The sequence below is a fragment of the Lithobates pipiens genome, unplaced genomic scaffold (assembly GCF_037356315.1).
Source record: "Lithobates pipiens isolate NorthernLeopardFrog02 unplaced genomic scaffold, aLitPip1_a1.2 Scaffold_16, whole genome shotgun sequence".
Lineage (NCBI taxonomy): Eukaryota > Metazoa > Chordata > Amphibia > Anura > Ranidae > Lithobates > Lithobates pipiens.
The window spans coordinates 269602866-269628910 of NW_027507748.1; the positions used below are offsets into that span (position 1 = coordinate 269602866).

Below are 26045 nucleotides of genomic sequence, written 5' to 3' on the forward strand. Positions count from 1 at the left end.
AGCTTTTGCTCTCTGCTCTTTCACTTTCATTAACAGACTCTTTAGTTCTTCTTCACTTTCTGTCATTAGTGTGGCATCGTCTGCATATCTCAAGTTGTTATTTCTCCCAGCGATCTTAATCCCGGCTTGTAATTCGTTGATCCTGGCATTTTGCATGATGTACTCTGCATATAAGTTACATAAGTAGGGTGACCATATACATCCTTGCCACACTCCTTTTTCAATTTTGAACCAGTCTGTTGTTCCATGTCCTGTTCTAACTGTTGCTTCTTGACTTGCATACAGTATTTTCAAATCAAGGGCTTTACTGTAGTCAATAAAGCAGAAGTAGAACTTTTGGAACTCCCTTGCTTTCTCCATTATCCAGTGAATGTTGGCAATTTGATCTCTAGTTTCTCTGCCTCTTCGAAATCCAGCTTGTACTTGTGGTAGCTCTCAGGTCACATGCTGCTGAATCCTAGGTTGTAGAATTTTCAGCATAACCTTGCTAGCGTGTGGGATGAGTGCAATCGTACGGTAGTTTGAACATTCTTTGGCACTGCCTGTCTTTGGTAATACAATGTAAACTGACCTCTTCCAGTCCTATGGCCATTGTTGAGTTTTCCAAATTTGTTGGCATATTGAGTGCAGCACATTAACAGCATCATAAAACCTAATGAACCAAAAAAAAAAAGGCCCCCTTTATGGATCACTGCCTTGCCATTGTGAAGGGGCTTGCATAATTCGGTGAAGCTATGAGCTATGCCGTGTAGGCCCAGCCAAGAGGGTCAGATCACAGCAGAGAATTCTGAAAAATTGTGATCCACTGGCGAAGGAAATGGCAACCCACTCTAGTATCCTTGCCAAGAAAACTTCATGAACAGATTTGTATTTAGAGCACATCAATAAACCAGTTATCTGAAACACTAAATAACTACATTTTGTTACTTGTGACAGATTGGCTGGAATGGATAAATAAAGAATATTTCTAAGCAATATTGAAGCAATATTGTATAAAAAGATATGTACATTATTTATAAAGACACATGAAAAAACACAACATGCTCCCTTTACCACAAAATTTATTTGTAGAATTCTCTGATCCATATATACAGAATCCTTCAATCATTTACATTCTTCCGAACACATTTTTTTTGTATCTTTAATATAATGTTACCCCTTCCTTACCTGTGCAGTTCTTGAATCTGTCACCTCTTTGTAAAGACTTATATCCAAGTAGTAGCCAGATTCATTTGTCAGAAACAACCGAATTGGAATCTGCTTCCCTGTTGGTGTTAAGCGGATATTTATTTTCAGTTCAGCTTGCAGGACACGCAACTTCCACAGACGGCTCCCATAGCGCATTACCATACTCCGGACAGACTCTTCGATCTGTTGGCAGAAGATTAATATTATTGTTATCCTTAATTATATTAATTAAAATGTCCAACTTTTGTTTTGCTTATAGAGGAACAGAAACAAGGACACACATAATGTAGGAGGGAACAGAAATAGAGGCACACATAACACCGTGCAAAAAAAAAAACAGTAGGATACAGTGCAGTACACCACCTGCAAACTAGGAATAAGATGTATTCCATTCAACTTGTACATATGGTGTACTCTGTGTAAGCATCCTGAAGCGCTATCAGTTGTATTTGATTCCTCAACAAATAAGTTGATGGGGGAGACAGAAATCAGTCTATAAAGGGCTGCAGGATGCATGCACCAAGTTGATGCCCTCATACCCTCCACACTTCTTTCCTGCACATACTGTTATATCCTTTGCATTCTTTTCCTACACATACCATCATATCCCCCATACTCCTCTTCTACACATACAGCATACCTTTATATCTTCCACACTTCTCTTCTGTACATACTGCCCATAGTCATACTCTCAAAATTCCTCACCTTTACATACTGTCCACTATCATACCCTCTGTACTCCTCTTCTTCACATACTGCCTACTGTTATACCCTTCCCACCCTTTTACTGCACAGACTGCCTGCTGCTATAACCTCAATACTCATCCCCTATGCATCATACCCACTAAAACAGTTCTTCCAACATAACTTCTAAAATATTCCCACTGTGCGTGTTACATACACTTCAGTTGTTGTGCCAACATATATACCACAACTTTACACAACAGCAACTAAATACAATTTTATGACATAAAAAAATTAGATTGTAATTGAATGTTTACATACCAATTGTAAAATTGCTAAGATATGCCCAAAAGGGAGAAATTACAGAAGAGTGTTTATGATAAATCTCAAGGAGTGATGGGACAAAAGTAAAGTACGGAGTATTGGGCTAGATTGTGGATGGGAGAGAAGACAGCAGGAGTAGATCACAACCCATAATCATTGGGAGTAGAATGGTTAGGATAAGAGAGATAGGTGGCAGACCAGCAAGAACACAAAAAATAATCAATTGTCCTATGAGAGAAGGACATGTACTGCAAACTGTAGGAAAACACATATACTCAAACTAAAGAGGAAGGGACATATACAAAAAAGAGCATTTGGTATACCTTTGAAGGATCCATGATAACAGTAGGAACAAAATTTAAGAAGATGTGGTTGCAGTCAGTGCGCACATTAGTGTTATTAAAAGCAACTTCCAGTTCATCCATAGCTTCCAGCAAGAGGCGCTCACCTTCATTCTGGAGGTACTCAAATGAGGCTTCCTGTGAAGCACAAAAGGATTTATACAAATTAAATCTATATATAGGGAAACTGCACAAACACTGTGTCATTTTAACATCCTGTATGAACTTGGCTGATAGGGAAGCATAAATGAATAATGAAAGAATCACCTAATTAAAAAAACTCAACATGGAAAAAAAAAATCCATGTAAATGCTACAAATTTCGTTAGTTAAATACTCCATTTGGTGTTAGGGAAATCAAAGTTTTAATTACATACACTACAAAATTGTTAAGAAACTTGACTCAAAATAGACCATACCTTTGTAACTAGGTCAGAATGTCTGATGATCGCACGGACAAAGAATCTGTAATCTGTGACTTCGGTTCCCTCTTCGACCTTTGCAGCTCCCAAATACAGATGCATTTTGTGGTTAGCACAAGGTATAGCTGTTAAATCAAAATTCCTCATACGATTAAGCTCCAGCTGGAAGGCAAGTGCTGGTTCCAAATGCCTGTAGATTCTGTCTTCTTCAAACTTGGAAAACACACAGATTATTATCATCATTTTCTAAAGCACCAGCATATTACATTACACACACAATACAAAGTGCACATAAACAAGATACAGGAGGAGAATGGGTTAAAAAAAAAAATAAGAAAAAGTATTAAAAAATTGAGAATGAAGAAAGGAAATAGCAAAGGTTAGAGATTAAAGATTGCTCAAGTCCTTTTAGACTAAATAAACAAAGAGGACTGATGGGTCATTTTGAAAAGCTGGGATATAAGGATGTGCTTAAACATTTTAAAGGTGACAGCATGTACAGATGGGGTCCATCCTATTTCAAAAGATGTGTGGTCTCTCCCAACCCCGGTATTTTCACATTATATTTTCCATAAGATTGCATCAGTAAGTTGGGGCTATCCTTTATATGTTGGGAATCCTAGAAATGTTTTTCACAGTGTTTTCCCTGATATATATTCCTACCCACCCAACTTAGAACTCTTTTTTGTACATGCTCCACTTTTTTGAGCTACTTGTGTAGCTCTGATGCCATGTATGTTACCAACATAAATATGTTATTGTATGTTTGCAGTACTCTTGTTTTGGAATGTATAATGCAACCTATGGTTCAATAAAGGAATTACATTAAAAAAATGGAAAATAAATACAAAAAAGGTGGAATGGAATGGAATCATTATTTTAATTGCACTTTATGTGGTGTTTAAAAAACAAAAAAAAATCCTTACCTTGTTTCTTGCACGAAAAGTGAAAAATTTGGGGAATTCCCTCTGAAAGAAAACAAAAATACTGACATATAGATTTCACAATAATAAATGTGGTCATTAAATACTTCTAAAAGTAACCTTTAACCACTTCAGCCCTGGACCATTTTGCTGGTCAAAGACCAGACCACTTTTTGTTAAAGGCACTTCGTCGCTTTAACTGACAATTGCGCGGTTGTGCGACGTGGCTCCCAAACAAAATTGACGTCCTTTTTTTCTCACAAATAGAGCTTTATTTTGGTGGTATTTGATCACCCCTGCAGTTTTTATTTTTTGCGCTATAAACAAAAATAGAGCGACAATTTAAAAAAAACGCATTATTTTTTAATTTTTGTTATAATAAATATCCCCCAGAAATATATAAAAAATAAAAATTTCCCTCAGTTTAGGCCGATACATATTCTTCTACATATTTTTGGTAAAAAAAAATTGCAATAAGCGATTATTGATTGGTTTGCGCAAAAGTTATAGCGTTTACAAAATAGGGGATAGTTTTATGGCATTTTTATGAATATTTTTTTTTTTTACTAGTAATGGAGGCGATCAGCGATTTTTATTGTGACTGCGACATTATGGCGGACACATCGGACATTTTTGGGACCATTGTCATTTATACAGCAATCAGTGCTATATAAATGCAGTGATTCCTGTGTAAATGGCACTGGCAGTGAAGGGGTTAACCAGTGGGTGGCAGTGTAGGGGTTAAGTGTCCCTAGGGGTGTGTTACTAACTGTTGGGGGCTGGGCTTTAATTTAGTGAACACTGATCTCTGCTCTTATCACATGAAGAAGAGATCAGCATTACTAGTTGCTAGGCAGAACGGGGAAATGCTGTTTAAAACGGCATTTCCTCGTTCAGCCGCTCTGTGAGACAATCATGGGTATGCCCACGGCGATCGAGTCCGCGGGACCCGCGACCAGACTCACGGGGCTCCCGACCAGCTCACGATGGCAGGGTGGCATTAAACATTGGACGTAGCTGTACGCCAATATGCCTGCCCGTGCCATTCTGCCGAAGTACATCAGCGTGCGCTGGTCGGGAAAGTAATTTAGGTTCCCCAAAACCAAATATTTGAAAATGGGTTCAATGTTAAATAAAAACTTGACTCCTGCAGCATATAGTTATACGCAACATGTAATATTTACACCTTCATAACATGTAATATTTACACCTTCCTAAGCAAAAGGAAACTGTACCTATATACTAAAATCCACTCTACCCTCGCCTCATAAAAAAACCCATAACATAACATAGGTAACTCCCCCAACACAAAGACATTGTCCTCTCCTTGATGCAGCAGCCCGGCCAAAGCCATTTATTGTTTACAGTGTGAATTATTCCAGCTGAGCTCTGATATTCTGAACATGTGGCTGTCCTAGTGATAAAGAATGCTGGCTGTGCAGGCTGCATATACCAAGCTTAACACAAATAAAGACATTTTCTAAGGCCTGGACTGGAAGAGCTGAGTCATTGCACTGCAGGCTGTAAACGTGATACAACAGTGATAAGAATAGGAAGTCTATATTGTGGTCTTATATTCTGTGTAAAAATTTGTTAAGAAGATACCACTTAAAGCTGAATTTTAACCGCTTATATTTTGCCTGGTTTCTCCTTCCCCCCTCATCAACATGCTAATGAAATTATTAAATTAAACTTACTAAGGGACTGATCAGACTATGAAGGCCCCACATTATTTAAACACTGATCAGTTTAGAACATAATGTACCCTAGTGTATAGACAAAATATATATTTTTTTCTTTTTATGTGTTTATTATTTTTTATTATTTATTTTTTTCCAAAATCAATGTTTATTGTAGGGAAAAGGTATAATGCACAATAGGAATACAAATGTAAAGTGTCTAAAATGCATTGTTACAAGTTAACAGAGATATCCTTGGGAATAATACATTATACTGTAGTAAGGTATAACAAGAATAAAGCAGAAACAAAACAGCAAAAGATGAACAAGGGCATCTAGCCCTGAAGTTAACCAGGTGGTTATATAGTCATCACATTTACCCCAATTGGTTAGCATGCTATAGTTCTCCTATCTTTACATTACAATCTGGGAAGCTTGACCATTGGGGTAGCAGGGAGCCATCGTGTTTCTTAGGGTATTTCCATTATATTAGAATTGGTCCTGGGTAAAGGTCTTAGGGAGCCTTGGTGGTAATACGAGGCAAGTACAGACACACTAGTCAGGCTGCCCTTTTAGAGATTGTTGCCATCATAGTTTGGGTGCTCGATGATGTCATTGATTAGTTGCCAAATTACTCTAGATTATTCGATTTCCCTTGGGATTGCAGTCACCGGACCACTAGCAATCCACAGGTGACAGGTGAATCTAGTAGGCATATACCACGTTCAGGTTGGTACGTTGAGTCATTGGGGAGGACCTGTTAGGTCAGTTGAATGGAAAGGGAGAGGGGACCATGGAAACAGAAGCCCCTCACGAGAGAGGAGTGCGTTAACTATATCCGCTAACAGGAGGGGATAAAAGGCCTAGGGAGAAGGGGGCGAGTGGTATCTCAGTCTATGGAAAGATGTATTAATCAGACTTGTAGTGTAAGGCAGTGGTTATCAACCCTGTCGTCAGGGCCCACTAACAGGCCAGGTTTGCAAGATAACTGAAACACATCACAGGTGATAGAATTTACTGCTCAGTGATTGCAGTATTCTAGTCTGCATCTCCCCAAGGTAATACATAAAACCTGGCCTGTTAGTGGGCCCTGAGGTCAGGGTTGATGACCACTGGTGTAAGGTGTTAGTAGAGGGAAAAGAAAGGAGAAGTGGGGGGGAGGGGGTAGCTGAAAGGAGAAGAGAGTGGCCTTCTCCTCCTCCTCTGACCTGATATTATGTTCCTTCGTGTATCATTGAGACAGTAGTTGGGAGTAATCATCCTTCGTTTGAAAGTGATGCCAGCAAGACCAAATTTTCCAGAATTTGGTTGGTGCATCTTTGGCTTGGTGCACTATAGCTTCCATTTCTGACACTTTATTTATGCGTCTGATCCAGTCTGCAATGGTTGGGGGTTTGGAGGACACTTTTTTGCAGTGTTTAAGAGTTGTAAAGATGGTGAGTGTTGATGATCTTTTTTTGGGATGGCGGAGTGATGTAGGAGCATTTGGGCTGGGGTGAATTCTGATAGGTGGTAATTAGAGTAGTGAAGCGGTGGACCTCTTTCCAGAAATTTTGGATTGAGGGACATGACCACCATATATAGAGGAGTGATCTGTCTTCGTCAAAGCATCTTCCAGCAGTTGGGGGAATAGTAGGAGAGATTATGTGTAGTATAAGGGGGGGTCTTGTACCACCTAGAAATTACTTTGAAGCCATTTTCCTGCACAGAAACATTGATTGACCCTTTGTGGATATAAGAATAGATGTTTTCCCATTCTTCATCTGAGAGGTTAATCAAGAGTTCCCTTTCCCAACTACAGGTTGCTATATTGGATTTTGGGTTGAGGTTGTGGTCAGAGAATAGAGTAGAATATATGTCTGAAATCAAATGTCTTTGCGGTTCTCTTTTGGTACAACGCACTTCAAAAGGCGTTAGTTGTCTAGCATATTTGGAGCGTGTTTGTGGGTGAGAAAGGAAATGTCGGATTTGGCAGCGCACAAATATTTTAACCAATGACCCAGAGATGATCATATGTAAATGTTTTCATACCATACAGTTTTAGATCACTGTACCAAAATCAGTTGTACTGTACAGCAAATTTCCTGCTATGATAACAAATGTAATCAACTGGACTATTAAGAGCCACAACAGTGCAAAAGAAGAAAAACCATAATGATTTCCCTTTGTCTACAGCTGTAAATATGTATGTCTGAGTTTAAGCACAATACTTTAATAGAAAGATGACAGACTCCTATATAAAACCTCAAAACCAAAGTCAACAATAAAAAGATCTATGTAACCAAATCTGTATTTTAATAAGTACACTTCCCTTATACTTTTAAAGGTAAAAGTAAAGTAATTAGGCTTTAAAGAGACAACATGGTATTAAAAAGTTTTTTTTTCATTTCATTTAAAGTGTAACTAAAGGCTAAAGTGTTTTTTTTTTTCCTCGATTTTGGCTCGAGTATTGGAAAACAACCCTGCTCAGTTTTTTGGTGTTTTTTACCATCTGCGTCCCATTAGGATTTAGGAAAAAAATAGGAAGATGGTGGAAATCCCTCTTAAGTGAGGTAATCTTGATGTGTCACCCAGGTCCCCATTGAAAGATTTCCCCTCTATTATGTTCTGATGTCAACTCAAGATTTGGGATTTTCTTTTAATTTCAATTTTGATGATAACTGTTAACAGGACCAATAGAGAGAATGAATCTCCCTAAAAAAAAATGTTTGCCTTTAGTTATACTTTAAGATACATAGAACATGTGAAAGAGATCAGCTTGATGTAAATAACCTTATCAATATTCGTTAATGTTTAACCTCTTCAGCTCCGGAAGATTTATCCCCCTTCATGACCAGGCCATTTTTTGTGATATGGCGCTGCCGTTAATTAAACTGACAACTGAGTGGTCGTGCGACACTGTACCCAAATAAAATGTGTTTTATTTGTATGTGTGTATATGTGCTTTTTTTTTCCCCACAAATAGAGCTTTCTTTTGGTGGTATTTGATCACCTTTGCAGTTTTTTTTTTTTTTGCTCTATAAACAAAAAATCCTGACAATTTATAAAAAAAAAAAAAAAAAACACTTTTTACTTTCTTCTATAAAACATACCCAATAAAAAAAATGTAAAAAAAATGAATTTCTTCATTGATTTAGGCCAATATGTATTCTGCTACATATTTTTGGTAAAAAAACAAAAAAAAAAAAAACAATAAGTGTATATTGATTGGCTTGCACAAAAAGTTAGAGCAGCTACAAACTATAGGAGATTATATATATATATATATATTTTTTTTTATTATTTTTTTTTTACTAATAATGGCAGTGATCAGCAACTTATAGCGGGATGGACAAATTGGACATCTGACACTTTTTGGGGACCAGTGACACTTAGCCCTTGTACACACGATCGGACATTCTGACAACCAAATCCGTTGGATTTTGTCCGAAACTGTTGCATACACACGGTCGGACAAAGTTGTCGGACAATCCGATTGTACATAACGTGATGACGGGACTACGTTCAGGCTAGTAGCCAATAGCTTTGGTCTAGGAATTTGATCTGAGCATGCGTGGCACTTTGTCCGTCGGAGTAGGCTACACATGATCGGAGTATGTCCGATCGGAGAATTTTGTTGGAAAATTTTACGGACAAGTTGGAAAACTTGGTCCGTCGGATACTCCGACGGAAACAGTCCGATGGAGACCACACACAGTCAGATTATCCGACAAAACGGTCCGATAGGACACATTCCGTTGGAATCTCCGACCGTGTACGGGGGCTAATACAATGATCAGTGCTAAAACAAATATGCACTGTCACGGTTCTAATGACACTGGCTGGGAAGGGGTTAACATCAGGGGCATTCAAAGAGTTAACTGTGTGCCTAAGTTGTGCTTACCTATTGTGAGGGAGGTGCTTTGACTAGGAGAAGGCAAAGATCCGTGTAAACACAGGATGAATGACTTCCCTTCTGACAGAATGACAATCTGCCCTCTTTACATAGGCAGATTGTCATTCTGCATGTGTCCTGCGTAATCGGTAGGTGCTAGCGGACGACGGTACCCGCCACTTGTCTCCCGCTGTGTATGATCACAGTAGGAGCGGTTCATCTGCATCACGTGCAAGCCCCAGAATCTGAAGTGTCAGAGCACGAACTAGGTATGTGATCTGGGGCAGAGCGGCTGCCCTGCCTGCATTATATCTATGATGGACGGTCGTGATGCGGTTAAAAATTCTTACTTTCGGGTGTAGTTTGTAATCATGCTGTATATGTATACCAAGACAGCGATACACAGGCACTGTTTCCTCCTTTGCAGTGCTACTGCTATATACATAGATTATTTATTTATATATATATATATACACATATATATATATATATATATATACATATATATATATATATATATATATATATATATATATATATATATATATATATATATATACATACATATATACATACATACATACACACACAGACACACACATCTCATAGCAAGTACATGAAATGCGAAACAGGGATGCAAATATAAAATTTGCATTAACTTATTTAGGATACATGGTTAATTTAGGCTTTTTATTATATGAACCATTAAATTATACTTACTTTATTGAAATAAAGACTTGCTGGAACAAGAAATTACAAATCTTTATAACAAATCACATGCCTTCTGCTAAAACTCTAGTTAAGCTAGAGCACAAGTCATCAGATGGTCTCAACATCGAAAACCAAACTGACAGGTTTGTACACTTATTCTTTTAAGCTTTAATGGTTTACTTTTGGGACACCAAAGAAGAGAACAGTTGTGACTTGGTGAGTCGGGGTGAACTTTTTCTAAAATAGCCAGTCAGCTAGGGATCCTCCCATAAAACAAAAGACTGCCAAGGAATGCTTTGCACCCAATGCAACAGAAACATTCAAATGAAGTAAAAGAAATCTGAAAAGGCTTTAACCAAAAATGTTACAAAAATACCATTAGCAGCTTTTGCGGGCATGCTACAGTCCATTTCCCATGTGACAATTTTTGATTTACTCGCACATCGCCAAATTAATGAAAAAGGGGAATGAATGTTTTATGATTTCAGCACAGTTGTGTAGTTCTTGCGATTTTCTCTTATCAGTACAAGGAGAATTTAAATGTGTGGGTATTATGCTACACTAAATTTGTCAAGTTCAGTCTGGCAAATCCTATTATCTCATATGAAAGTTTTCTATTAATTCCCAAAGTCCTGTCCGTTTTGCACATGTTATCAATGAGTTACTCATGATTGTTGTAATTAACTCGTTGTTACTGCTAGAAAATTGCCTTGCTTTTAACAATCTGCATTGCTCTGCCATTTACCAACAATTATTTCAAAAATAAGGGATCATGTCTGTACATTAAAATTCCTTATGAAATGGGGAGGCATCACATGATTGCCACACTGGCACAACACTAACTACAAATTTATACCCCACACATACAGTGCCTTGAAAAAGTATTTATACCCCTTGCAATTTTCCACATTTTGTCATGATACAACCAAAAACGTAAATGTATTTTATCAGGATTTTATGTGCTATACCAACACAAAGCGGTACATAATTGTGAAGTGGAAGGAAAATGATAAATGGTTTTCCATAGATTTTACAAATAAATATCTGAAAAGTATGGCGTGCATTTGTATTCAGCCCCCTTTACTCTGATACCCCTAACTAAAATTTAGTGGAACCAATTGCCTTCAGAAGTCACCTAGTTAGTCCACCTGTGTGTAATTTAATCTCAGTATAAATACAGCTGTTCTGTGAAGCCCTCAGAGGTTTGTTAGAGAAGCTTAGTGAACAAACAGCATCATGAAGGCCAAGGAACACACCCGACATGTCAGGGATAAAGTTGTGGAGGAGTTTAAAGCAGGGTTAGGTTATAAAAAAAAATACATCCCAAGCTTTGAACATCTCGCGGAGCACTGTTAAATCCATCATCCAGAAATGGAAAGAGTATGGCACAACTGCAAACCTACCAAGACATGGCCGTCCACCTAAACTGCTAGGCTGGGCAAGGAGAGCATTAATCAGAGAAGCAGCCAAGAGGCCCATGGTAACTCTGGAGGAGATGCAGAGATCCACAGCTCAGCTGGGAGAATCTGTCCACAGGACAACTATTAGTCGTGCACTCCACAAATCTGACCTTTATGGAAGAATGGCAAGAAGAAAGCCATTGTTGAAAGAAAACCATAAGAAGTCTCGTTTGCAGTTTTCGAGAAACCATGTGCGGGACACAGCAAACATGTGGAAGAAGGTGCTATGGTCAAATTAGACCAAAATTTAACTTTTTGACCTAAAAGCAAAATGCTATGTGTGGCAGAAAACTAACACAGCACATCACCCTGAACACAACCTACCCACTGTGAAACATGGTGGTGATAGCATCATGTTGTGGGGATGCTTTTCTTCAGCAGGGACAGGGAAGCTGGTCCGAGTTGATGGGAAGATGGATGGAGCCAAATACAGGCAATCTTAGAAGAAAACCTATTTGCAAAAGGCTTGAGACTGGGAAGGAGGTTCACCTTCCAGCAGGACAATGACCCTAAAAACATAAAGCCAGGGCTACAATGGAATGGTTTACATAAAAGCATGTATAAAAGCATATGCATGTGTTAGAATGGCCCAGTCAAAGTGCAGATCTAGGGGTTGGTTTACTAAAGCTGGGGAGTGCAAAGCCAGGCTCACTTCTGCAAAGAAACCAATCAGCTTCCAGGTTTTATTGCCAAAGCTTAATTGAACGAGCTGAGGTTAGAAGCTGATTGGCTGCCGTTCATAGCTGCATCAGATTCTGAGTGCTCCAGTTTTAGTAAATTAGCCCCCTAAATCGAATTTAGAATGTGTTGAAAATTTCTATTCACAGACGCTATCCATCCAATCTGACAGAGCTTGAGCTATTTTGCAAAGAAGAATGGGCAAACATTTTACTCTCTAGATGTGCAAAGCTTGTAGAGACATCCCCAAAAAAGACTTGCAGCTGTAATTGCAGTGAAAAGTGGTTCTAGAAAGTATTGGGGGCTGAATACAATTGCACTTTTAAGATATTTATTTGTAAAAAAAAAAAAAAAAAAAAAGTAAAAATCATTTATCACAATTATATGCCACTTTGTGTTGGTCTATCACATAAAATCCCAATAAAGTACATTTATGTTTTTGGTTGTAACATGACAAAATGTGGAAAATTTCAAGGGGTAGGAATACTTTTTCAAGGCACTGTACCTTGTACGCATATAAAGCAAAGCATTCGCTTTCATCTTTCACCTTTGGCATACATTACTTTATAGTTACCCCCAACACTGAACGCCATAAAATATTATGTAATGAAGATGCTGTATGAATGTTCACAATGATAACTCCATTTACTTTAAGAGTCTTTTTGTAACTTTTTAAAGGACTTTGTTTTATGTATGTTAATTACAGTCAACATAATTATTTCCCAGCATGTTTAGGTGGTAAAGCCTTGCTCGAGCTAACTTCCATTTTCTCATCTCATTAGGTTTTTAACATGATTATTAGTATAATAATCAGCTATGATGATTTGTGTTGCATGTTTTCACATTCTCTAATATGCAGGGTGTCTTGATTGGCTAATTTAGGCAAATTATTTTGATTGTCTTGACGATGGTTGGCTTATTTGATCGCAGCAGGGGTATAATTTGCATTCATGGGAAGCAAAGTTGTTGTGTTTTTTTCATGTTGAAAAGCAATGAGATGTTTTTGATTGTGATATCTGGCCTTCGTAGCGGTGTAATTTCTAGAAAATAACTTCATTAAAGTGATAACATGTGATGCTGCGGTAATGACTCATTGTAGCCTCGAGGAGAAGGATATCCATCCAGTAGACTGAACAGCTATGCTTATCAGCTTTTAATCTTTAAGGCCATACAGTATATCTGCTTAAATTTGCTTCATCTATTTAAACAAATTGCATCATTTAAAGATAATTATCAAAAAAAGTTTATTTTTTCCTTTTATCGAGATAAACCTGCAAGCAAAGCCTCTATTAGTTCTTAAAACAAAAGGGGAATTGATAGGCAAATACTCTTCCTTCTAATGCAGGTAATAGACTGTTTTAGTGGGCATCTGTAATGAAATTATTCTCGTATTTTAGCAGGAAACCAAGGAATGCAATGCTCTACAAAACTATTATCACTATGCCCACCATATACCGTTCACCAAATGTATACATTCAGCTGTATAGAGATCAACTTCATATGCAAAAACTGTCCTTATTAAAGTATATTTCACTTGCATCAAACAGTGGTAAACTTATTCATTGAGGACCACATGAGTTCAGAATTCTTAGATACTCAGCAGTTAGCCAGATCAGTCATAATCAAGGTTAGTAGTAGACGACCTTGGAAACTCACTGAAAACAGACATCTGCCCTGAAGCAGGACAGATATTTGAGGGGCATCACTGCTTCAATAAATGGGTTTTCCAAGCTTTAATTGAAAACAATGAGTACACTAACAATGATTACCCTTAAAGCCAAGAAAAAAAAATAAGACCATTGCTTGAACTATAACTGTATTTCTATGGGGCTTTCAAAGCTCTCCATTTCCTGTACATCAGCAATAAACCATGAAAATCTTACTGCAGACATATCAGAATTAGTCTCTTCTGGAATAAGCTTTTATAATAAATGTAAGATCTAGCTAATTTAACCAACTCGATACAGTGCACTTTCACCTCCTTCCTGCCCAGGCCATTTTTCAGCTTTCAGCGCTGAAACAATTGGAATGACAATTACACGGTCATGCTACACTGTAACCATGTGACATTTTTATAATTTTCTTCACATAAATAGAGCTTTCTTTTGATGATATTTAATCACTGCTGGGGTTTTTATTTTTTGTAAAAAATAAAAAAAAAGGCCAATAATTTTGAGAAAAAATTAAGTTTTTCTTAGTTTGTCAGTAAATTTTATAGATAAGTAATTTTTCTCCTTCACTGATGTGCGCTGAAGGGGCTGAACTAGTGGCACTAATAGGCTGCACTGATGGGCACTGATGAGGTGGCACTTATGGGCAGTGATTAGGTGGCACTTATGAGGAAGCAGTAATATGCTGCACTTATGGGCACTGATGGATGGCACTGCTAGGTGGCACTGGCAGGTGGTAAGGACTGATGGACAGCACTGATGGGCAAGGAAAGTCAGCACTGACTGGCATCACTAATGGGCACTGATTGCTGGCACTGGTGGGCACTGATTGCTGGCACTGCTGGTGCTTAACTGTAATCAGAGCACTGGTGATCAGTGCCCTGATTACCTGTCTTGCTGTCCCCTGCCAGGAGATGCCGCTGATTGGCTCTCCTCGCCACACACACTCAGTGCGAGGCGATGAGAGCCAATTACCGACACTTCCGTGTTTACGTGTGACCGGCTGTGATTGGACACAGCCAATCACATGGTTAAAGAGCCATGTCAGTGGCTCTTTAAAGGGATCGGGGTTACGCTGTGTCCTAGCAACACGGTGTGGCTGTGCGCCCCTATGGGAGCTGCTGTTTGGGTGTGTAGTCATATGACATTCACCCAGAATGAGAGCCGCACCGTTCCTCTGTCATTTAACAGTGGGCGGGCAGCAAGTGATTAATCAATAACACAAAAAACATTCCGTCTCTGGGCTAGTGGCTTAAGGTAACCATCGCACCTGGCTCACACCTGTGCTGAACCAACAAGCAAACAATGATATCATATTATGTGTGACGGACCCCATACTCAAGAGGAGTATGTCCCCCGTATAAGCATCCCTTGCCCAGGTACAAGCACAATCCAAGATCCCTTAGCCCACCCAGTCACTTGTTGAGACATCAGCGTAGGGTGTTAAGAAACATAAGACGGTTTATTCAAACACGGGCACAAAGAGATATACACTCTGGGACAATCCTCCCTTCTTTGCATAATGACACAGGGCTGGATAAAACTACATTCAGTACCAAGAGACACACAGGTACATTCCAGCCTTTTAACAGCAGACAGTCTTTAGTTTAGGAAGGGCTGCAGGAGAAATCCCCCCCACCATCCCTTCTAGAAGCTAATAGACGGCAGTGGTTTCATTAACCCGTAAGATAATCCACATAAGCATATCCATCCCATAATCGTTTGCTCCCAAGGCAGATAGAAACAATAGAACAATAGGATACAGCCACTTAACAATAAACATATGACATAACCCCCACACCACCTCAAACTATATAGTAATGGTCTATGAGACACTCCTACAATCTTCTAGCAGTCTGAAAGGTGGAATTTTTTATCTTCATATATTTCTTGAAGGATATAAGAAATATTACTGTCCCAAGTGAAAGAAGCCCTTCATTCTTTCAACACAAACCACACATATAGAACCCAGGATAACAGGGGTAACAAAATTCTGAGTCAGGTGTGGTTGTACTGGGCGCCTGGTTAGGACAGACCTGACCAGGCATCAACCAGCCCCCCCCGCCCAAAGTGACTCCCCTTATTCCTCTTTTGCCAGGAGACTAACACAGAAAGAGACCCCAAACTGGTTGACTTCTAAGTTAGTCCATAGTTCCAGTCCCCCAATGCCTGTACCCACACAGTACCCCAAACAAATTGTCCCGAACAGAGCATTAATCCCCTAGCTAACCTCTGCCTCGCTCACAGAACATACTCACTGCTGGGGAGAAGTGCAGACTGGTCTTTCCCCCTGGAGTCCTTTCAGCCTCTGGAGAGGAGACAGGGTGGCTGGGCTCACTCCATCATGCTGTTGGGGATCTGGGCCAACTACCCAGCATCCCTGGGGTATACAGGTGGAGACTATATTCCCATACACTTTTACTAGATGAAAATCAACCCAGTGTTTGCAGAGCCAGGCTGATATCCTCCTGTTCCAATGCCCCTTTTTCTGGGGCTATGTCAGTGGAAACCGAAGTCCCATCCACTACCACAGGAAATCCATCTTCTGTTAGTTGAGGGCAGAGGCCAGCAGCTCTTTGCCCTGTTGCAAGCTCTTCTGCTGGGTTGCTGTCAGTGGATACCCCAGTCTCATTCACCAATATCTGTCAGTGGATACCACAGTCCCATCCACTGATATCAGCTCAAGCTGCAGTAGTGAGGTGATGATCGCATTCTTTCCTTGGAGCTCCTGTGGAGTTGAAAGTTGTGTGCAGAGGTCAGTAATGCTCTGCCTAGCTGCTCCATTGGGAAGTAAACTGAAAAGTTGGTGGCCTTGCACAAATCCTTCAGGGACCCTGATTGTTCTATGCAAAGGTCAACAGCATCAGGCTCTGAAGCCAGCTCTTCTGCTGGAGGCTCTTCGGGTTGTTCCTCCTCTACAAAAAGTCTATTAAATCCCCAGTCTCTGGACATGGTGTCTGGGGATAGAGGTTCACCATCTCCTGTCTGGGGAAGCTAGAAGATGTTGTCGGTGCTGGGTAGGCTATTAGTGTTCTGTCCTGTTGTCAGCACTTCAGGTTTGGGGACGGCAATCTCCAGAGTTTCCAGGCCATGCTGCTGAATGTGTTCTAGCAGTTCCCTGTATGCCCTTTCCAGGTGCTGTTCTTTCCTTAGGAAATATTCCAGGTCAGGTTTAAACTTAGACCCCTGCGAGACCAAGCATAGCCTGTGTTCTCGCAGGTCCTCAAGGGCAGGTTCTCCTTCATCGCCAAACGTAAAACCATCTGTGAGGCTCCCCCACAGCAATCCAGGGCCGCCAAAGTCATATCACTCCGAAGAGCATGGATTCTTTCCTAATTGTACATAGTACATGGATACTAACATTTATAGGCAAAGTAGATCCAGGGTATATTGGATTGCCTCTTGGGGATCAGGAAGAATTTTTTTACCCAGCTGTAGCTCCAAAGACATACTGGTAGGTTAATTGGCTTGTGTCCAAAAATTGGCCCTAGTATATGAATATGAGTTGGGGACCTTGGATTGTGGACTCTTTGAGGGTAGGGAACGATGTGAGTGCGTGATGTATGTGTAAATTGACAACGCTATATCGGTACCTTAAATAATATTATAGATGAGCATCTTAATCAGATGCAATGTACAGGGGTAAGGATAACTGTAGACATGCACACTCATTCAGGTTGAACTGGACGGACTGGGGTCTCTACTCAACCTTACTAACTATGCAGCAAATTGGATCGTGGTTTGCTGGGTTGTTTTTTTTTTTGCCTTCCTGTCGATCAACTGTGGGTATAGGATTGTGTATATAGGATTGTATGTACTGTATATATATTTTTCCCTTTTATTGGTTGAACAGGATGGACTTTTTTTAACCAGACTATGTAAGTATGCAACTATATAGACAGATATCAAGTGTTTACTCACATCTTCTGTGATCCAGTGTCAGATTTTCTTTTCAGTGCACAGCAGCAAGCAATTCCAGGTTTGGGTAGCTTGGCCTTCAAGCAATGAGCTACTGTGCCTAAATTAAGCCACCCTGCTACCTGCTTTCTTTGTCCAACATTCCCCAGTGCCATTGTGCCTCCTGTGTACAGGGTTCTCCAGTGCCATTGTGCCTGCTCTGTACTATAGCTGAAGCTTGGGCCCCCTATCTAAAAAAATGTAAAAAAAAAAAAAATGGGTGGGGAGGGCTTTTAAAGAAAGGGATTCATGTTACACTCAAGTCTCCAGGGATCCAGCGCCTGTCTTTTCTCCTGCACACAGTTACTGGTGCATATAGCCACTAGCAATAATCACTGTGTTCTTCCCTACCCAACCCATGGTTGTAGGAAAGCAATTCCCTCCATCTATGGCCAGCCTTACTCCCAGTGCTACAGCTGTCTCCATCATGCCTCCAGTGTCCAGCATTTCCCAGTGCCATTGTGCCTTCTGTGCTACGCACTCTCCAGTGCCATTGTGCCTCCTGTTTCCATCGTTCCTCAGCACCATTGTGTCTTTTGTGTCTACAGTGAGTCCTGTGTTCCAATTAACCGGTGACCCTTGTGCATAACTGAGACTCCAAATGCGTCCCATGACTTCAGTGCGCCCTGTGACTCAGAAAGCGCTCCAAACATGGGAAAAGACAATTGCACTTGGAAACGTTGAAGGAAAAATAGGATGAGGATGACCAGCAATAACGTGAATTGATAGTCACAGAAATATTAAGCATGCCATTGCAAAGACTTAAAGACCCAAACAGAAAAGACAGATCTTTCTGGAGAAACATGATCTATGCCAGGGGTATTGAATTAAAATTCATGGAGGTAAAATTTTCTTACAGCCAAGGTCCGAAATGCAGTTGTGTGCAATGACTCAGATTCTTTACATCACAGCCCAGGTGTGCAGGCACAACGGTACATTCATTTGAATGGGCTGCTGTGCCTGCGTTTTCTGCTGGGAAAAAGTCATGGCACCTTTTAAAAATGCTGCCGCATGGAAACTGCATGGTACGTTTGTACCATGCTATTTCCACGTGCAGGAAATTGGACCTTCTATTTCAGTGCGTTTAAGAGTCAATGGGACTACTACACGTTTTGTGTGCAGCACCTCGTTTTGTGTGCAGCTGGTTGTTCATATTAGCGAACTGGTGATCGGCTGCTAGGACCGCCTCCTATCAGCCAATCACCTCCCGATTAACGTGAAAGGCAGTTATCTCTCTCCGTCCCCAGTCCAGGATTGTCCCTCCGTCCGCTCCTTTCTACTCTGAAAACGGAGGAGGCTGGGGACTAAGTGGCGACTAAATGGCGTGATTGCGGCGGTCTGGAAAGAGCAGCAGCTCGGGCCAGGCGCGGACCACGGGCCCCCATTTAATGATGCCCAATTTATGCAGTCAACAGGAGTCCACATTGACTTGACTGCATTTATTGATAATAATTATGATTATAACAAAAAATATGATTATAACAATTATAATAAAACTAATGAATATTAATAATACAGCAACTGGTTTAAAGTGGTTGAAAACTCTTTCATATACAGTGAAGTGACTAGACTCAGGTTTTACACAGAGATGAAACAAATCCTTCTACATACAATGTTTATCTGCGGCCATCTTTTCTGTGGATTGTTTTAAAAATACACAGATCAAAGGGCTATAGCAGTAAGGGGCAGGGAACCGAAGTCTCACTGCACAGATCTCAGTGAGGGAAGCTCTAAGCTCTGATTGGAAAGAAGCCCCCCCCCCCCCACCAGTACACAGAAAACATACAAATCTAAGGACATGACTTGCAGGCTGTGTACTGGAGCTCTCTTTCCCATCACCTTTTTATCTCTTGGTGTCAGGAAAACCTGTCAGAAGGGACCCATGCTGATAACAGAGGAATGAGGCAGCAGTGAGAAATCACACTCAGTGCTTTAGATAGTAAAGACCACAGTATTGAAGGATGTGTTAGATTCCATGTCTGAGGTTTACAGCCACTTTAAGTGAGTACACAAGTGGATTAATGGGCAGCATTCTACACTTGGCTGCAGTTAAGTGTAATGACTGCTCTGTCAAAGTTTTAAATGTCCGTACAATAACAAGCATAGACAGTCAGGTCTCTGAATGGACATCAACCATAATTACATCTGACCTGGAAAAAAATTCTAGTGGGGGAGAGTGGCAGCATTAAAATCTGAAGTCTGCAGGAATTGTCAGGAGTTTGTATTAATTTTTAAATATAAAGAGGATCAAGATGGTATATGATACATGTATCAGGGAATAACCTGTTTGAGTCTGGGTACTTGTATTTTCTGCCTTGCAATATTTGTTACTTGCACCTTTTGTCTCTAATCAAACAACCCCAAATGTTTTCACAAATCTTAATTCAGCATATTTTCTCATTTGACGCTTACTGATATGACAAGTTTACAAATCTGGTAACAATGTAACTGACATATTTGCAGTATGGGCTACCATTCATAGTAGATATTATGTTTAACAGCTTTGCTGTAAATACAGTTTCCAGCACCAGTGAAAAGTAAAGCAAAATCTCAAGCAATATCAAGGAGAGTATATTACGTCTCTGATAACGTTATCATTGGTTATACTTACATGAAATCTTTGGTCCACCTCACAGTTAACCTGCTTTCTGAAATCCTTTGTGTATGGAAAAATTAGAAAAGGAAAAATTTTAATTATTTCCAACACAATCAGTATGAAGCACTCATTGTTAAATCCCTACAGACAAGCCCAACTGACAAAAAACATTGGTCATAGAGAAACTATAGCTTTTTCAGTTATTTTTGTATACACAGGAAAGAGATCTGTTTAACTTAATCGAATAATACTTGTTCAGTTTAAAAAATGTTTTTTATGCATAGCATATACTGTACATGGAAAGCAATGGCCTATTTGTTCACTCAGTAGACAAGCACTCATTCTTGGTTGTGCTTAGATTTCTAGTCAAATGACTCTCTCATTTGACTACAAATCTAACAGCTAGTATCCGGACGTCGGTATTACTGAAAACACTCTCTGAAGTCTCGAATGGTGTAAAAACACCTACTACCTAATGCCCTGGTAGCCAGAGATCAGATATTCTTAGCTAAAGCTCTGGGGTAGATAGGAGGTCCCTGAATCACAAGGAGAATTTAGGAGCAGAATTATTAAATTTTTCTCTTTAATTTCATAGTCAAGACATTTTATATTACCGTAAAAAGCTATTTTAACTCAAAATAATAATGCGACTAAGTAAAGCTAACACATGTCCTATCGGTTCGGGTGAATTGTGGTTTTCTTGTGACCAGTTCACTTAAAAACCAAACTACAATTTTCAGAAAAGCCATTTTACAATGAAGCAATGCAATAAACAAATCCATATATAAATGTTACCTTCAGTAAAACAAAACGGCACATAAAATATAACTAGAAGACCCAGTGATAAAGATAGCTGAATTTGCTAAACTTAGCTGACATCTTGAACCTTATTAGGATTATAAGTCTTATTTTCCTATAGGGAAGTTTGAGAGGTAGGGGAAGAGGACATGGCTAAGCTCACCTTCTCAAGGAAAAGTGGAATCTAACAAATTAGCCTTTTGTTTTCACGGAATGTAACCAATGCTTATATATTTTTTTATCAGTTTGTCCATTATCTAACTTAAAGATTAAGTTTTGTTTTTAAAAAAAGAAAAATAAATGCAATTTTTTTTTGCAGGTTAAACAAATGTGCATGTATTCTTTTTTTTTAGTAGCAGCCTGTAAAGCATTGCACCCATGATTAGCAGATCGCTGATGCCATGCAGGTCTCCTGCACACTGTCAATGTATCTGCTTGCTCGTACATGGGTAGGCCAATACTCCCTGACAGGAAGACTCAATGAACAACGACACCACTCCACAGCGCCGTGGTAATTTATTGAGAACTACAAGCCAACAGCCGCTAAGTTTGTAGGGGCTTGTAGCTCATTCAGACACACAGAGCAGTGTAGCAGACACACATAGCGGCTGCAGAATTGGGAACATGTTATATGTGCCAACCTAAAAATTGAGTGGAGCATGTAACATGTTCCCAAAAGGTGAACCTATCCTTTACGTTTGTAGATGCTGTAGAAATACATTCGCCTTGCTAAAGAGAAATGTTATATTGAAACCCACATTCTAAAGACACAGCTATCTATACATCTACACTTTCTCATGTCAAAATCTGAGCATTTCTTTTTTAAAACAATCGATTCTTCAATAATACTGTATGTAAGCAAACATTGTTTAAATCCCAGGCACCCAAGAAGCCACCCTGGAGCTGCATGTGGCCTTTTGGCTCTTACTTTATGGCCCTTTGAGGGGTTTTGGTGCTTACTCAAGTGAAGGAAAAAAAGATCAGTTTGAATGCCTTGTTGATATCGAAGAATGTGGTTTATTTTTTTTCCCAACATCTTACTTTTTCTGTGCTATTCATTCTTTTATCTTATCATTTTTGTTTTCTCTGATCTTTTAAAATTGGTTTTGAATTTAAAATTTGAGAGATTATCAACTGTGTAAAAAGTAACTGTCTAGCATCTGTAGCAGTCATTTGTAATGTGTCTTCAAGTCTATGACTCTTCTCCTGAAGCATTTCTATAGCCTTCATCCAAAAACACCTCTTATAGCATGTTTGAAGTATCTCCTGTAGACAATCCAAAGTCTCTGACCACCTTTTGTAGCATGCCTGCACTCTCAGACTATGTTCTCCTGCAGTCTCTGGCAATTTCTTACATCATTACATTCACTTGATATCATGTGCTGCCCTTTAGTGGCGTCAATGGCCTTTACGATTCTGTCATCTGTAGCCTGCTTGTTTCTGTACTAGTTTAACTTAGAAAAAATGGCACTGCACTTAAAGTGGTTCTAAAGCCTAAACATTTTTAACCATAATGCATTCCTTGTATTAGGGTAAAAATGTTTAGGTAAAAGTATTCCTCCTCACCGTCTACTACTTGTCTGTGTCCTCACTGTTTCAGTGATGTGCCCATCTGCAGTGGCTCTCTCCTCTCGCATCCTGCTCTCACAGGCTTTGCTGAGACAGCAGGTCCTATTGGTACCAGCTTCTGTCAATGTCGGGGCCAGTGACGAGGGAGCATGGGCAGGGCCAAGCCAAGCTGCCTGTGTCCATGCACACAAGCAGCATGGCTCAGGATCAAGCCCACAGATGTGCCATGATAGGAAGCGGCTTCCTATGGTGGTACACCAAGAAGAGGAGGAGCTAAGAGCACTTGGGTATATATATATATATATATATATATATATATATATATTATATATTATATATATATAATTAGCAGAGACCCTAGGGAATATTTTTTTTATTTGTGCAGCAATTTTTCGAATGCAAAAAAAACACTTTTGTTAATTTAAAAGAAAAACCCAAAACTAATATTTACCCTGATTTTTTTGTATAATGTGAAAGATGATGTTATGCAGCGTAAACTGGTACTGATGTCACGCTTTAAAATTGCACACACTTGCGGAATGGTGCCAAACTTCAGTACTTAAGAATCTATAGGCTACACTTTAAAAATGTTTACAGGTTACCAGTTTAGAGTTACAGAGGAGGTCTAGTGCTAGAATTATTGGTCCCACTCTAACGTTCATGTACGATTCCCACATCCTCTGGGACTTTGACATCATAATGGGCGGGGACATCATCCGGTGATGTTCCTATATAAGTTGCTGTGAGCCGCGCCCCTGCCATTGTGACCGGAGACCGCGACAAGGCAACATCTCCACAAGAGAAGAACAGAAGACGGCGGCAGTGGCAACAGAAGACCAGGCCACCGCCTGTAAAAGAGCTAGAAGGCGCGGTGGCCCGGCAAGAAGAACCGAAGAGGAGGACAAGACCCTCGAAGAGGGGGACAAGATCCCCGAAGTTGGAAGAAGAGGGCGCCGGTGAAGAAGAAAGCCGGGCTCCTCCGCTAGTGAAAGAGCTAGCAAAAGAGCAGAAGATAGCGGAGAAGTCTGGCAAGAAGACCCCCAAAGATGGAAGAAGACCCCGGAGCTGTGCAATAAACTATTTTAACCCTTGTGTGTTGTGTTTTTTTTTTACTTTTTTTCACAGGTGAATGAGTAGGGGTACATTGTACCCCATACTCATTCACATAGGGTGGGAGGCCGGGATCCGGGGGCCCTCTTATTAAAAGGGGGCTCCCGGATTCCGATAAGCCCCCTGCCTGCAGCCCCCGACAACCAATGGCCAGGGTTGTCGGGAAGAGGTCCTTGTCCTCATCAACATGGGGACAAGGTGCTTTGGGGTGGGGTGGCCGCAAGGCACCCCCCCATGTTGAGGGCACGTGGCCTGGTACGGCTCAGGAGGGGGGCGCTCGCTCGTCCCCACCCCCTTTCCTGGCCAGCCAGGTAGCGTGCTCGGATAAGGGTCCGATTTGGACCTGGGGGGGACCCCCACGCCGATTTTTCGGCGTAGGGGTTCCCCTTTAAGTCCATACCAGGTGACGGGAACAGCGACGCCTCCTTCGCTGGCCCCAGCTACCTGGAGACGTGCTTAAAATGAGCGGACTTTCCTCCGTGCGTGTGGGCGAGTCCGTTCATTTTAAAAGTACGGCGGATAGTCTGGCGGACTTAGTACGCCGTATTAGTCCGCTGAAAAAGTGCCGTGTGTGGGCAAGTAGCTCATTCGGAAAGTCCGCCAGACTAAGTCCGCCGGATAGTCTGCTACGTGTGTACGCGGCATTAGACATTGCAGATTATATTAGAATAAAATATACTGCTTTACAATAATGAGGTTATGTTATGTGTGTAAGTAATTGACTCAAGTTTGACATGACACACTTCCATAAAATAACTCTACATCATATTGGATAGGGTTCACTTACCTTTTGTGCTACTAAAAAGGTCAGTCTACGAATCCCATGGTCCATTAGTATAGATTTCTGTTTAAATAAAATAAAAAATTATTATTAATAAAAATGTGCATTATTTCTATAAATAAATTAAAAATCAGAATTCATACCCTTGTAAACAAACTTAAAAATAAAGATTTTGTGTTTTTATAGTTCTTGGTTTTTAAGATACACAAAAAAAAAAGGGAAAAATAAACAATTTTTTTCCTGATTAGTAGTTAGCAGAGGGAAAAGGAATACAGGAAGAAATCTTCAAATGAGTCTAACCCAAAAAAATGTAGTGTGGACACAAAGCAGTTCAGTAATTAGGTAACATTTTCATTTTAACCAACTGTCTCCAACATTGTAATGTTAAATGTGTCACATGATAAACACATGTTAGTGTAGAACATCCACTTAATCCAAGTAGCAGCTTCTCTTTCAGGTGTTAATAACTAATGCAAACCTCATGTTGTTTTGTTTTTTCTATGACTAGACTGGGGAAACCCCTGTTATTGCTGGTCTATGTTCCCAACTAAACTGATGAAGGGAATGTTAGTAGATTGGGAGAACAGTTTCAGTGCAGTTTTTTTTTTGCTGTCTGTAAAGGAAGATCTCCTCACTTACTGTGAGGTTGCTAGAACATGAAGTAAAGGAGTAGCAAACAGCAAAAGAATACTGAGTGGGGCTCTAACGTTTCCCCATTCTATTATAAACATTTTTCTAGAGCTTATGCAGCATATACTGTACATGAATCTGAAATATGTACACATGTTCCATGCTACTTTCCAACTTGTACAAACAGTCCATCAGTGCCATCACTGATCACATACCATCAGTGCCGCCTATCAATGCCCATCAGTGCTGCATATCAGTGCCACCCATTGGTGCCGCCTATCAGTACCCATTAGTGCCCATCAGTGCAGCTTGTCAATCCTCATCAGTGCAGGAGAATACTTATTTTTTTTACAAAATTTTATAACAAAGAAAAGCTTTTTTTTTTTTTTACAAAATTTTTGGTATTTTTTTATTTGTTTAGCAAAAAATAAAAACCGCAGAGGTGATCAAATCCCACCAAAAGAAAGCTCTATTTGTGGGATTAAAATGATAAAAATTTTGTTTGGGTATAATTAAGCATGACTGCGCAATTGTCATTTAAAAAGTATCCCTCTTCAAAGTGTGGATGTATATCGTCGTGAGCCGGTCCAGAAGTGGTTAAAAGCCTAGGTGAGGTAAAGGTAACGGGATTCCAGGAACCCAGAGGTCTCC

At 40.0% G+C, this 26045-nt stretch overlaps 1 protein-coding gene across 2 annotated transcripts in view; it reads right to left on the reverse strand.

Moving 5' to 3' along the window:
• ACACA (acetyl-CoA carboxylase alpha) overlaps nucleotides 1-26045 on the reverse strand; it is a 480408-nt gene that overhangs the window by 197088 nt on the left and 257275 nt on the right. For both annotated transcript variants that reach the window (XM_077481395.1, XM_077481394.1), the window contains exons 33-38: nucleotides 24771-24827; nucleotides 20522-20566; nucleotides 3885-3926; nucleotides 2956-3171; nucleotides 2520-2675; nucleotides 1168-1371 (exon numbers count right to left, since the gene is read on the reverse strand). In XM_077481395.1, coding sequence (XP_077337521.1) covers nucleotides 1168-1371; nucleotides 2520-2675; nucleotides 2956-3171; nucleotides 3885-3926; nucleotides 20522-20566; nucleotides 24771-24827 — 720 coding nt within the window. The remainder of the gene's footprint in view (nucleotides 1-1167; nucleotides 1372-2519; nucleotides 2676-2955; nucleotides 3172-3884; nucleotides 3927-20521; nucleotides 20567-24770; nucleotides 24828-26045) is intronic.